Consider the following 14,298-nt stretch of genomic DNA (forward strand, 5'->3'; position numbering starts at 1 on the left):
GTGAGTCAGAACTAGTTCAAAACTTTTTATTAATTGCAGTGAAATGCACAAAACGGAGCCATTTTGCTTTTAAAGCAAGTCATCAAAAGGTCAAAGACCATGTATATTTTTCTTCATCTATCCACAGCCAGAAGATATCAACTATGCCTCCCAGCTGCAGGTGTACAGAGATATTGGAGAGGAGATGTTACTTCATGCCTTTGAGGGCTACAATGTCTGTATTTTTGCATATGGCCAGACCGGTGCTGGTAAATCCTATACCATGATGGGCAAACAGGAGAAAGACCAGGAGGGGATCATTCCACTGGTAAAAAAAAAAAAAAGATGCACATACAAGAAAATTTGAATAGGAATAATTGTTTCCAAATATCAGTTTCAGCACTTACATACAGTTATTATCTGCTTGAGTGGCCTTTTTGTGTATCTAAAGCACATATTGTCTCACCGTCACTGGCACTGCTGTATAAACAGGAAAATGATAATGCAGTGTGAACGATCAATTCAAAAAGAATTCAATGACAAGTCAAACACCAAGCTGACCAGTACACATAAGAAAAGGGTTATTCACTAACTAATCTCTTTTTATTATGTCTGTCTCTTTCCCCTTTTCACCTTCATCTGTTAGCTGTGTGAGGACCTTTTCACCAAGATTAATGACAAAAATACTGATAACAACTTGTCTTATTCTGTGGAGGTAAGATTTGGTCAAGCCCTGTTTTCTATTCTTCTGCTTGGTTCCAAATCTTTGAAGCATTTTTATTGTAAATTCTGTATGTGATTTTTGTTTCAATTCTCAATTATATGGTGTTTGTGCTTTTAAACAGTCTATTATTTTTTTGTCTTTCCAGGTTAGTTATATGGAGATTTACTGTGAGAGGGTACGAGATCTTCTAAATCCCAAAAACAAAGGAAATCTGCGTGTGCGTGAGCACCCCTTACTGGGCCCATATGTAGAAGATCTGTCCAAACTCGCTGTCACATCATATAATGACATTCAAGACCTGATGGACTCAGGGAATAAGGCTAGGTATTCTATTCTATTCTATTCTATTCTATTCTATTCTATTCTATTCTATTCTATTCTATTCTATTCTATTCTATTCTAATGAAGTGTTCATGTCATGGCTGTATTACTGTAATTACAATTTTCCAACTAGTAAAAACTTCAGAAGTGTAGTAATTTATAATGAGCAAAACTGACTGCAAAAACATTTATAATGTTACATTAATGTTAATGTTCTATTGTTTTGAACTCAAAGATTCCAAAAAAAAAAAAGGTATCATAGTTTCAAAATTATAACTTACAAAAAATTACAAAAAAAATGTAAGCAGTACAAATGTTTTCAACTTTTATATTATATGTGTTAAGAAATGTTTCTTGAGCACCACATCAGCATATTAGAATTTCTGAAGGATCATGTGACTCTGAAGACTGGAGTAATGGCTGCTGAAAATTCATATTTCCCATCACAGGAATAAATTACATTTAAAAAAAAAACAAAAACAAAAAAAAAAAAAAGTTACAAAACATCCAAAGGAAACAGCATAAGAGACAAAAAAAAAAAATCTTACAGACCCCAAACTTTTAAATAGTATTGTATTTATTGAACACATACTGTATATTATAATTAGGAAACTCTGGAATTTTATGAAAGTTCCAAATTCTATGATTTGACTGTCATGACGACATGAAACCAAAATTAAGTTTGGTTTCAAACTTTAAGATTGGAAGATTGAAGTCCAGGAAACTGAACTTGTATTTCTGTTTGAAAAGCCATTTTATTATACCCAGTGCTGCCTGGTGCATTGTATTTGTTTTTAAACATCTCGCAAGAGCATATAGAAGTGAATTAATGTAGTCATTATTGCAGTCAAATTATTTGCTGTCATCTAAAACAAAGCTGCACATAGATTTTGGCTTTTGAGAGTTGCCATAGAAACAAATCATTCTGGAGTCTGAGAACATGAACAGCTCAAAGTAGAATCTCAGAGTCTAATTCTAACACAATGTGACAACATTCCATTCCATTCCATTCCATTCCATTCTATTCTAGTCCAGTCCAACAAATAACCAGTGATAGTTCTCTCACTATTGAGTACAGTCCTGGTCACATTTGTTTTTCAAGGTCTTCATGGCCACGCTGAGACATAAAACAATATTTATTCATTATTCATGATTATCATCATAATGCCATGGAAACAAATGGATCATTTAATTCCAGGAGGCATTATGTTTGTGCATTCCTGTTTTCTGAGCTTAGTGTCACTCAACAGTTCTCTAATCCCAAGGTGTTGAGATACACCACTGCCAGTACATTACACCTTCCTCCTACGCAATACATTTAGCCTGTTATGTAAGTTGATGGTTTGGCACAACAGACATGAGCTAAATGAGTGGAATACATAATTAGGAGGTCTAAAGCTTACACTTTTTATTTCAGCGCAGCATTTTAAGTAACTGCGTCTGCATCATCTGAGATCTATCAGAATTGAATTTTAGCTGATGAATAAGCACTGCCATTTCAAAAGTTTGGTCTCTGTAAGATTTTTTAATTTCTTAAAAAATATATCTTTCTTACTGACTCCAAACTTTTGAATGGTACTGTAATTAGAGAATAAGACCGGATACATCAGGGAAACATTTTGTTGATCATTAAAAGGATGGTCTATCATCATTTACTCATCCTCAAGTTGTTCCAAATCTGTATACGTTTATTTGTTCTGCTAAGCACAAAGGAAGATATTTTGAAGAAAGTTTGTAACTAGGCCACTTTGGGGCACCATTGACTTCCATAGTAGGAAAAACAATACTATGGAAGTCAACTGTTCAGTTTCTCACATTCTTCAAAATATCTTCCTTTGTGTTCAACAGAACAAAGAAATGTATACAGGTTTGGAACATCATAAGGGTGAGTGAATTTTCATTTTTGGGTGAACTATCCCTTTAAATTTCAGTTCAGGACCAGATTATTCCCAAAGGCAAAGGCAGAAGTGCAAATGCTTTGATATTATGATATGAAGACTTGTAAGAAATCTAAATCCACATGAATTATAATCTGCACACTCGATATGAATGAAGTTTCTGAATGGTGAAATTCTGTTATACAGGACAGTAGCTGCCACTAACATGAATGAAACCAGCAGCCGTTCTCACGCTGTCTTCAACATTATCTTCACCCAAAAGCGGCATGACTCGGAGACAGACAACACTTCAGAAAAGGTACTTGCATGTTACAGACCCTGTCAGTCATAGTAAACGGCTCAATTTAGAGCGTGAGGCTGGGCTACTTGTTTCCCATCCTTTCACATCAGGGCTGTATTGGATGACTTTTGACATTGGGAGTTTTTTTCTCTTTGGATGATGTGAAAAGTGATATGGGCTCGTCCATTTCTCAGCATGTTCATTATTGACCTCTTCTGAACCTCTCTGGTAGGTCAGCAAAATCAGTCTGGTGGATTTAGCCGGCAGTGAGAGAGCAGACTCCACTGGAGCCAAAGGCACACGGCTCAAGGTGAGTGCTTTTTTTTTTTTTTTTCAGCTGTCCAAATTCACTTCCCATCCCCCATTATCTTTTGTTCTTTCATGCACTCTATCCAACTCCCTCAGTATCTCAGTGATCTTCCACATTACTACCTAGACTAATTTAATTTATTTAATTTAACAATTAATCCTTGGTGTTCATATGCTGAAGTTGTTCATTCCTGTTCATTCTTAAACTCTGGGTTAACGTCCTTATTTGCATATTTGCTGTGTCCGTGTCATTGATTGGACGAACGCAGCATGCAACCTGTTTAAAGCTATAGCATTGCATATATATATATATATATATATATATATATATATATATATATATATATATATATATAGGGCTGTCAATCGATTAAAAAATTTAATCTAATTAATTACATACTCTGTGATTAATTAATCTAAATTAATCGCATACATAATTTTTGTTGTGAAAGTATTAAATATTTCAATTCAAATGAATCAATGCAGGGTTTTTCCTGGGTCAAAAATGTAAGAGAAGATGCTTTTTTGCTAAACCTGAAAAGTATTAAAAAGTAACATTTACAAGTTATATTAACTAATAATATAATTTTCTACCATATACAATTGAATGCACCTAGCTAACAACAACTTGCTTTGTTCTGGTTTCACCTCACTCCAGTCTAAACTAACTGATTTTATAGGTAGGCCTAATTTACTACACATTGCCATTTAAATAACCTGAAAATATTGTGGATTATTAAGGCTAATTTTACTAACCACTCTTTTGCTAAATGTGGTAAGCACACTTATGTTCTCATTTTTAGAGTTGTTCGAGTAAATGATTCATTATAGACCATGTGGACAGATCTGTTGTTGTCATGATTCATTAAAATGAATCTGTTCAAATGAGCCATTAGGTCACGAATTGGACATTAGCGGACGTTGACGCGTTGCGTGCGAATCGCGACTGTTATTAGGAGGACATCGCAAAAGATTTGTCAACACAGAAAACACTTCAGCACTGGATAGGATTCTCTTTTTGTTTACTGAAAGTGTGGTTTATGTCAGCTGCACGTGCAGGGCGCCTGTCAGAGAAGATGAGGTGACGTTCTTTTGAGCACTATTCACACCCAGCGGTTATTCAGGAAAAACATTCTCCGAGTGCGCCTCGTGAAACATGGCTTCGGTCTTATGAACTTTTAGCATTGTGTCAGTTGATTTAGATTATTATGTGTGAGGTAGAGCGAGAGCAAAGACGGTACTTACTTTGAAGACAGCTCGCGCTCGCGCGCACGAGGGAGTAGCTCTGCAGTCATCTCCCTCCTTCATTTTACAGTCGAATGGTGGCTAGAACGGCTCCAGGTTCAAAGGTCAATATGGAATGGATTAATCTGCGTTATTTTTTCTCAGATTAATTAATCGAAATTAACGCGTTATTTTGGCAGCCCTAATATATATATATATATATATATATATATATATATATATATATATATATATATATATCAGGAATATATCAGGAAAAACTTGATGACATTCAGCATATATATATATATATATATATATATATATATATATATATATATATATATATATATATATATATATATATATATATATATATATATGCTGAATGTCATCAAGTTTTTCCTGAATTCACCTTTTGAACTATAAAGGTTACAAACAGTCTCTACTTCACTCCATTTGGCACATGTTCCGTCACCATTTGGCATTTTCCCCTCAAATGCTGAAATGCCTGTTTATACAACACGCAGTGTTTCCGTAACATGAATTTGAGGTACGCGATTGGCTATTGGTTGCTAAGCGTCTAGCCCTTATTATTCTAACACTGAATTGTTTTGGACTGTACACGTTTGGCACCCCAATGCTGGGTTAACACAGCAAAAGTGGTGCTAACCCTTCTCCAGAACAGGTTTTCATAACCCTGGTTAAAAAAAAAAAAAAAAGACTAACCCCACTTCTAAATTACAAGTGTGAAATGTTCCTTTACCCAGGTGTTAAAAACAGGGTTTAGAACGATAATATCCCAGAGTTAAGCGCAGTTTTAAAAGCCCTTGTGTGTCTAATTCTATTCACATACTTCCTGCTCTCAGTGTGTCGAGAACATTTTGACAGCACTCCTCTTCATTCTATCATCAATACTTTTTGACTTTGGAATTGTAATTCTATTTTCTATTTACTCTTTGCATCCCAGGAAGGGGCAAACATCAATAAATCACTCACTACCCTGGGAAAAGTAATTTCAGCTCTGGCTGAGGTGGTAAGTGTTTTGTTTTGCTTTGAGCCTTGAGGATGTTTGATGATTTATTATTTTCTACATAAAAAGTTCAATGTGTGTCAGTTTAATCACCTGCAATTTATTTTATCACTTATTTTTGCAGGATTCTGGCTCAAACAAGGTATAACACTGTTGATTATTTCCATCCGTCTTTCTGTCTGTCTGTCTGTCTGTCTGTCAGTATATAATATACAATTCCATTCAAAAGTTTGGGGTCAGGAGGATTTTTTTTTTTTTTTAATTAATACTTTTATTCAGGACGCACATTAAATTGATCAAAAGTGACAGTAAAGACATTTAAAATGTTACAAAATATTTCAAATAAATGCTGGTCTTTTGAATTCAGAGAATTCTCAAAAAATCCTGACCTTTTTTTTAACACATTTGAGACAAAAATATCAAGCAGCACAGCTGTTTTCAACATTGATAAGAAATGTTTTGTCATCTTCAAATCAGCATATTAGAATAATTTATGAAGGATAATGTGACAATGAAGACTGAAGTAATGGGTGCTGAAAATTCTGCTTTGCCATCACAGGAATAAATTATAATTTATTATATAATCAACAGAAAACAGTTATTTTAAATTATAATAATATTCCACAATATTATTGCTTGTATATTATATTTATTTTGATTAAATAAATGCATCCTTGGTTATTTAAAAAATAACAAATAAATATAACAAATCTTTCCAACCCCAAACTTTATAATATAATATAATATAATATAATATAATATAATATAATATAATATAATATAATATAATATAATATAATATAATATAATAATTTTCTTATCTGCACAGAACAAAAAGAAGAAGAAAGTGGAAAGTTTTATTCCTTACAGGGATTCGGTACTGACCTGGCTACTGAGAGAGAACCTTGGTATGTATCAAAGGTGTTCTATCGCATGAAGCAGGACGATAATGTATTCTCACCCTTGAAACACTTGACCTTTTGACCTCGTACAGGTGGCAACTCTCGCACTGCAATGGTGGCCGCTCTAAGTCCAGCTGACATCAACTATGATGAAACCCTCAGCACTCTCAGGTATTCTGCCTCAGTAAAACACCAGTTTTATCCATTTTTCTCTCTGTCTGAGGTTGGTTTGAGCTGGTTAATGAGCTGACAGGTACAGCAGTATGTTGCATAATGAGAATGTTCCCGTTCGCTCTCCAAACACCTGCTTCCCACTTCAAACGCCCTTCAAAGATGCTGGTGTGCAGTAACACTGCTGAAAAGAGTAATTGGGCACCTATCAGAAGTGTGTGTATGCAGTAGAGCAGAATGTCTCTTTAAAGTGATTTCTTTTTTCAGTATACTGTGTGGATATATATAATGTAATGATAGCCAAAAGAAAAGCAGCATTGTTAAAGCACAATTTAGTACATATATTACCACTTGTATATTCTTCTTTACCGTTTGAAGTGCAGACACTCTATAACAATTTTGTGTGTTATGCAGGTATGCAGACAGGGCTAAACAGATCCGTTGTAATGCTGTGATCAATGAAGATCCTAATAACCGTCTGGTGCGTGAACTGAAAGAAGAGGTGGGACGTCTGAAGGACCTCCTCTATGCCCAGGGCCTGGGTGACATAATTGAGAGTAAGACCATTTTTTTTTTATCTGCTCTGATACCACCTTCTTTTCATTATCAGTATTTCATCAGACAATTAACGTGACACATTGACCGCTATGTTTTTTATGGTACTGAAACATGTATTCCTGCAAATGTTTTATTGTTCTGTTCCAAATCCTAGTAAGCTGTCTACAAAACAGCATTTTAAGGCACCACAGATGGCAAAGGCTATTCAAAAAAGTAGGCAACTTATGTAGACTGCTTTCTAAGATGGCTCATTTTGGCTATATTTTAAGGAAGCGTGTATCCTAGAGGTGAAACACTGGGGGGAAAAAAATCCAAGGTGGTGGATGTATAAAACAGATATGTTGATTTAAATATATGCAAGTTATATTGTAATGTTACAATGGATTTGCCTAATATTTGTGTGTGCTATGAATTTTTATGTTTTTAGAGTATCAAGCTTTTAGCTTAGCAACATCATGCTAACATAAAATGTTATTTAAATCAGTGCTACTTGTGTGTCGCATGAAGTTGCTGTCAACATAATCTGCATCTGAAATCGCTTACTATATAATACAGTAGGTAATACTTTTGGTTTTAAACTTACTTCACCACCATTAAAAAAGTTCTAGGCCTACAGTTGTGGTCAGAATTATTGGCACCCTTTGTAAATATGATCAAAGATGAATGTAAAAATAAATCTGCATTGTTTATCCTTTTGATCTTTAATTCATAAAATTTAATTCATAAAATCTAACCTTTCATTGAAGGAAAAGAAAATCACATTATGAAATAAATGCTTTTCTCCAAAACACGTTGGCCACAATTATTGGCACCCTTTTATTCAATACTTTTTGCAACCTCCTTTTCCCAAGATAACAGCTCTGAGTCTTCACCTATAATGCCTGATGAGTTTGAAGAACACCTGACAAGAGATCAGAGATCATTCCTTCATGCGGAATCTCTCCAGATCCTTCAGATTCCAGCTCCATGCTGGTGCTTCTTCTCTTCAGTTCACTCCACTCATTTTCTATAGGGTTCAGGTCAGGAATTGGGACGGCCATGGCAGAAGCTTCATTTTGTGCTCAGTGACACAATTTTTGTGTTGGTTTTGATGTTTGTTTTGCATCATTGTCCTGATGGAAGATCCAGCCACGGCCCATTATTGGATTTCTAGCAGAAGCGGTCAGGTTTTGATTTTTTTATCTGTTAGTATTTGATAGAAATTATGAAACCATGTATCTGAACAAGAGGACCTCCAGGACCTCCAGCAGAAAAATAGGCCCACAACATTAAAGATCCAGCAGTATATAAGTATATTTAACCGTGGGCATAGGGTACATATATCCATGTGTGCACCAAACCCATCTGGTGAGTTTGCTGCCAAAAAGCTTTTTTTGTTTGTTTGTTTCATCTGACCATAGAAGCTGGTCCCTTTTGAAGTTCCAGTCGTGTCTGACAACTGAATATACTGGAGATTGTTTCTGGATGAGAGCAGAGGTGCTGTTTGATCATTTTTTTTAGGCTTTCTGAGACTCAATACTCAACTAATCTGTGTAATTATCTAGCTGTGATACTTGGAGAGTATTTGACCACTCAAACTCTTCTCCTCACCGCGCACTAGGACGATTTAGACACGTCCTCTTCCAGGCAGATTTGTAACATCTTTAGTTGATTGGAATTGATAGTGGAAATGCTATTTTCTTACAGCCACTTTCTATTTTGTGAAGCTCAACAATCTTTTGCTGCACATCAGAACTATATTCTTTGGTTTTACTCATTGTGATGAATGATTAAGGGAATTTGGCCTTTGTGTTTCCTCATGTTTATACTCCTGTGGAACAGGAAGTCATGGCTGGACAATATCATGTTCATGATCACCCTGGTGTGCTAAAAAAATATAAATATGAATGGGAATATACTTCAGAAATATTTTACTCATAAAAAAATCTAGGGCTGCCAATAATTGTGGCCAACGTGTTTTGGAGAAAAACATGTATTTCATAATGTGACCCCCCCCCCCACCACCACCACCACTTTCAATTATTTTCTTTCAATGAAAGGGTAGATTTTTGCTCATTTTATTAATTAAAGATCAAAAGGATAAACAATGCAGATTTATTTTTTACAGTCATCTTTGATCGTATTTACCAAGGGTGCCAATAATTCAGACCACAACTGTATATAGTATGAATGTGTGTGTGTAGTATCTAGTATGAATGAAATTTGGACATACTACATAACATGACCTACGGCGTCAGTTATCTTGCTACACTCTCATTCACAAATCCATATTTGAATGGCATGTTTGATCGCATGGATAGTGTTCGAAATTGGTCATTTTTGAGATTCCATGATGTTCTCTTAGAAGGCAGCTGCCTATGTAGGTTGTAGACAGCAAGGCAGCTAGCTAGGTTTTGGAACAGAGCTTATGTCTCTATAAGAGATGGAAGAGAGTTGCAAAGATAATCATGGATGGTAAAATTAACACACACACACACACACACACACACGCATTAAGATGTCCACTACTTAAAAAAAATCTTGATTCACTGGGTCCTCTACTCTTCCCTGTGCACTCCTAACTCTATTTCTGTTTCTTCTAATCACTCGTTTCTTTTCTCATCCTATCGTCTCTTGATGGTGATCCCAGCGGGGAAATGCCTTAGAACAGACGATCTGGAGTCCAGCCCTCTGGGTTTGGTACAATTCTGTGTCAAGTGACTTTTAAAAGTCTAGTTTAGACTCCGAATTTCCTATGAGCTCTTAGTCTTTTTGTGTCGAACAATGAGTCTCACTTTCCTCTCTTTTTTTTTCTGTATTATTCTGTATATATAATTTTTTCTATATTATTCTCTTACTCTTGTTTCTTCTTTGTCATTCTCTCAGCGTTTCGGGGGCCAGTTGAAGATTTTGCTGGTTTGAAATGTGTGTTTCTTGGGCTTTATCTCACTCTCTTTTCTACGCTTTTGCAGTTTTTATGGATAAAGCAGATCTCTGCAGCATCAGGGTCCATTCATGGGTTTGAGAGAAAATTAATATTCTCTCAACATACAAAAATCATATCAGAGCCATATTCATGTCATAATATCCTATGAAAGCCATAAATGTTTGTCTGTTAAGCTATCAAACTATTTCTCTGTTTAGGTATAGTTGTTAATATTTTAACCAGCTTTTATAATTGTTGATATATGAAATACCATTATATACTGTAAATGCTAAATATTAATATATTTGCTATTTATATAGGATCTAATATATTAATATTTATAAATATTATAGATATTATAGAGTTAGGATAGTATTAGGAAACTTCCTTTTGTAATAGACAAACATAATATAGCCTTCTAATAATCTAAATGATTATTACCAAAATGCCATTTTTGGAATGGCATTTTGGTGATATATTGTGATTATTTGGCAGTTGCTTTTTTTTCTAACCCTGGTTGCTGGTGTGGTTTCTGAGCTGAAAGCTGCTTTATCTAGTCTGGTGTTGCAGGGCTGTGTGTTCTCCCTCTCTCTCTCTTTCTCACTCCCTCTTTTTCGTTATCGTTCTCCTTTGGCTTGCAATGCAGATTGGGATAAATGTGATGTCACACTTATGAGCTAATTGATCTCACTCATCCACTCATCTGTCATACAAGTTAATGTTCTTCAGCTGCCATTTCCTATGCTTTTCATTTAATAAGAATGAAAAGATTTAATAATTAATGCATAGGAATTGTGTCTTTATGCTGAAATCAGTGGATCCCAAAATGTCTGCACACTTTAGCCACACTTAAATGTCTAAATGATAGTATCAAACTATCTGCATGTGCAGTGTGTTACTTTTCTTTACAATAAATGGTGTAAATATATTTTGTAATCTAATGCAAGGAAATTCATTAATTTTTGTGACTTGCATCTGAATACTTTTTAGACACAGTATGCAAAAATCACACCATAATAGTAAAAACAAAAAATGTGACCTGTGCTGTCAAAATGAGTCGGAATGCGCACAGGCTAATTTCGAGCCACAGGCAAAACAAGTAAAAAATGCAGGTTTTTACAAAAAAAGAGTTCATTAAGCTCTCGTCTAGCAATCCCAATGCTCCAAATAGCAATTAAACATCTAAAAGTATCTTTATTTGTGTGTTTTCTGAGAGGAGTACCTTTCCTTTGTCCATGAAAAATGCAGTTTTTCTCAGCTCGCTTCTGGACGATTGGCGCTTCCCCTCAGCAAAGTTTGGTATCATTTTAAAGTGCAGCATTCCAACTTTGTGAATTTCCATAGCGAATTCTTGATGGCATGAGTATGAACCAGTGAAATGTAATTTTCAGACTCAAGATGATGTAAACAAAGCGATCTTACTCGCACTGACTGACAGATCCGAAGTGTGCGAACAAAGACGCCACGATCCCGATATGCGCATATGCACAGAATTACAGTCCCCCCCCCCCACGCAAACATTATCTGTTATGTTTTGAGTGGACGTTTGGTTAACTGTTTGGGAAAAACATCATTATATTAGATCCTTGTGATACAGTAGGTCTTAATAGGCTGTCTGTTCATTAATGTTAATCAAACAATTGTGGAATTATGTAAAAAAAAAAAAAAAAAAAAATGATGATTTCTTACTATAGATATGGGTTTTGACTTGGTTTGTGCCAAATTTGGTGCTATTACCAGGGATTTTAAGGTATGATTGATTTTGTTTTGGAACTTTCAGAAAAATTTAACTCGATTTTTCTCAAAATTGACTTTGCTGACTCTATCGACTTCAAACAAGTGTAGCTCAGTAATTTTTTTTTAAGGTTTTTTTTTAAATATATTTTTGATATAATAATATTTTTTGATAATTTGCTCACTGTGACTCAATTTGCCAGCACGGGTCACAAATGTAAGTTCCGTTTAATATACAACATGCACTTAAACTTTCCAAGGAAATTAGGCTTGATATCTTCCAGTATTTTGCAGTGGGAGGGACTTATAGCAGATGTGTGTTTGAGTGACAGCTTGTGTTCTCTTTATGCAATGGCTGCCTGTTGCTAGCTGCAGCTTTTTAATGGCTGAAAATCAAACTTCTTAAGCTTCTTAATGTCATATGTAACACAACTCACATTTAAAACGATGAAGGTAGACAAGGAGAATTTGTGGCCTTGATCCTACCTCTTTTTGAGAAGATATAATCTAAACATATGTCTGAAAAACCTGCAATTGTTACATCAAGAATCTATTTCTGCATTTCTGCCTGATCTAATCCATAATAGTGTGCCAACAGTGATAGAGATTCTAATCAGACAAAGAGTAAACAGAAATAATATCCTATTTGTACTATGGATAAATTGTCCATAAGTAATAAGCGGCTATATGCGCTTTCAGATCTGGGACTGGCCAGTCATGAAAAATATATTTGGTGCATTTTTGATCACATTTGCTCTGTGCGTGATGCAGCCATTATTCAAACCGAGATGGATGTAGTGAGGGGAAAAAAGCTTCATTAATCTCAAGCCATGACGGGAGGTTGCACATATTGGCAGACAGCACTGCTTTGAGCAAAATGTATAAGCTAAAGTGCCTTTCTTCGATGTGCATTATGCAATCCTCATATCAGCTGCTATATGCATAGAAAAAGCACATCTCCATCTTAGTTTGGTGTTTAGTCATCCGTCACCAGGGGCCACGTTTGTCACGTTTTACCCAAGATACTTGCCTCGTAGCTCTCTAAGGACTGTAGTAGCACCGAGTAAGCACTCTGTTGCCATAGCAGCACTGTCAGAGCTGAGAGATGTTATTGTGCCGAAGGTTACAGAGACATTACATAGACAAACTCTCTATAGAATATACGTTTATTTAGCCACTTATATCCCGTGTTACATTTCAAATGTTATTAGCATAACTGTTCAGCTAGAGATATATGATATTTAGTGGTTGGATAGGTGGATATCACATGAAATGCTGACAGTGTCTCTAGTAAGAGCAGTGGGAGGATATTTCCTGTGTGCAGCTCACAAGAGTTGTGAATGTTGTTTTGTAAATGAGATGTAGGCTGTAAGTTATTTTACTGTCAAATGGATTTTATGAGTGTATAATAGAACTGGTAATGGAGGTTTTACTGTGGTCAGCGATGACGATCATTCTAGTCAGTTAATGACGGTAATGACAGTCACTGGCTTTTAGCAGAAATATGAGCTCATTGCTAATGTTCAGATGTACTACAGTCAATATTTGCTTACATAAAGTGTATGTTAATTAGTATGAGAGATGGACCATTGCAGCCATGAACCTTGATTTACTTCCTGGTTGGTTGCAGGGGCAGGGCTATTCTTCTAGACATTTAATTGGATATAAATTTGTGTAGTGCAACATGAGTCATCAAAATTTTAAGTATGTTTTCCTGGAAGAAAAGGACATTTGATTTTGACTTCATTAGCATACAGATAACCTCAAATCTATGCATATAAAAGCCACAAAACTCCACTTTTGATATCATGCAGTATTTGAAGGAATAGTTCACCCAGAAATGAAAATTCTGTCATCATTTACTCACCCTCATGTCATTCCAAACTCATATGGCTTTCTTTCTTCTTTGGAACACAAAATAATACATTTTGAAAAAGGATTTAGCTGTTTTTGTCTGTATAATGAATGTCAATTGGGTTTCAAGGTCCAAAATACATATAAAGCTTGATTTGACTGATATGAAGTTTTCTGAGGTGGCATGATCACTTGTATGATCTAACTGAAATTTAAGCCTTAATTCACTGTCATACCAAAAAAAAAAAAAAAGTTTGTTTAAAGGTGCCATCGAATGAAAAATTGTATTTACCTCGGCATAGTTGAATAACAAAAGCTCAGTACATGGAAATGACATACATTGAGTCTCAAACACCATTGTTTCCTCCTTCTTATATAAATCTCATTTGTTTAAAAGACCTCCAAA

The 14,298-nt window shown here is 35.2% G+C and overlaps 1 protein-coding gene and 1 long non-coding RNA gene across 17 annotated transcripts in view; one reads left to right on the forward strand and one right to left on the reverse strand.

Moving 5' to 3' along the window:
• Nucleotides 1–14,298, forward strand: part of kif1aa (kinesin family member 1Aa) — an 80,978-nt gene that overhangs the window by 20,940 nt on the left and 45,740 nt on the right. For 12 of the 16 annotated variants that reach the window (XM_048199662.1, XM_048199663.1, XM_048199667.1 and 9 more), the window contains exons 4-14: nt 128–307; nt 626–694; nt 849–1,027; nt 3,109–3,220; nt 3,435–3,512; nt 5,706–5,771; nt 5,893–5,910; nt 6,598–6,676; nt 6,763–6,841; nt 7,256–7,398; nt 10,265–10,303. In XM_048199662.1, coding sequence (XP_048055619.1) covers nt 128–307; nt 626–694; nt 849–1,027; nt 3,109–3,220; nt 3,435–3,512; nt 5,706–5,771; nt 5,893–5,910; nt 6,598–6,676; nt 6,763–6,841; nt 7,256–7,398; nt 10,265–10,303 — 1,042 coding nt within the window. The remainder of the gene's footprint in view (nt 1–127; nt 308–625; nt 695–848; nt 1,028–3,108; nt 3,221–3,434; nt 3,513–5,705; nt 5,772–5,892; nt 5,911–6,597; nt 6,677–6,762; nt 6,842–7,255; nt 7,399–10,264; nt 10,304–14,298) is intronic. The other 4 variants (XM_048199671.1, XM_048199676.1, XM_048199677.1 and 1 more) reach the window with 1 other exon arrangement.
• Nucleotides 179–4,843, reverse strand: LOC125273891. Its single transcript, XR_007186133.1, has 3 exons — nt 4,757–4,843; nt 387–459; nt 179–304 (listed from the first exon to the last, which is right to left on the reverse strand). It is a non-coding gene; the product is annotated as an uncharacterized LOC125273891 (long non-coding RNA).

Source organism: Megalobrama amblycephala, linkage group LG8 (assembly GCF_018812025.1).
Source record: "Megalobrama amblycephala isolate DHTTF-2021 linkage group LG8, ASM1881202v1, whole genome shotgun sequence".
NCBI lineage: Eukaryota > Metazoa > Chordata > Actinopteri > Cypriniformes > Xenocyprididae > Megalobrama > Megalobrama amblycephala.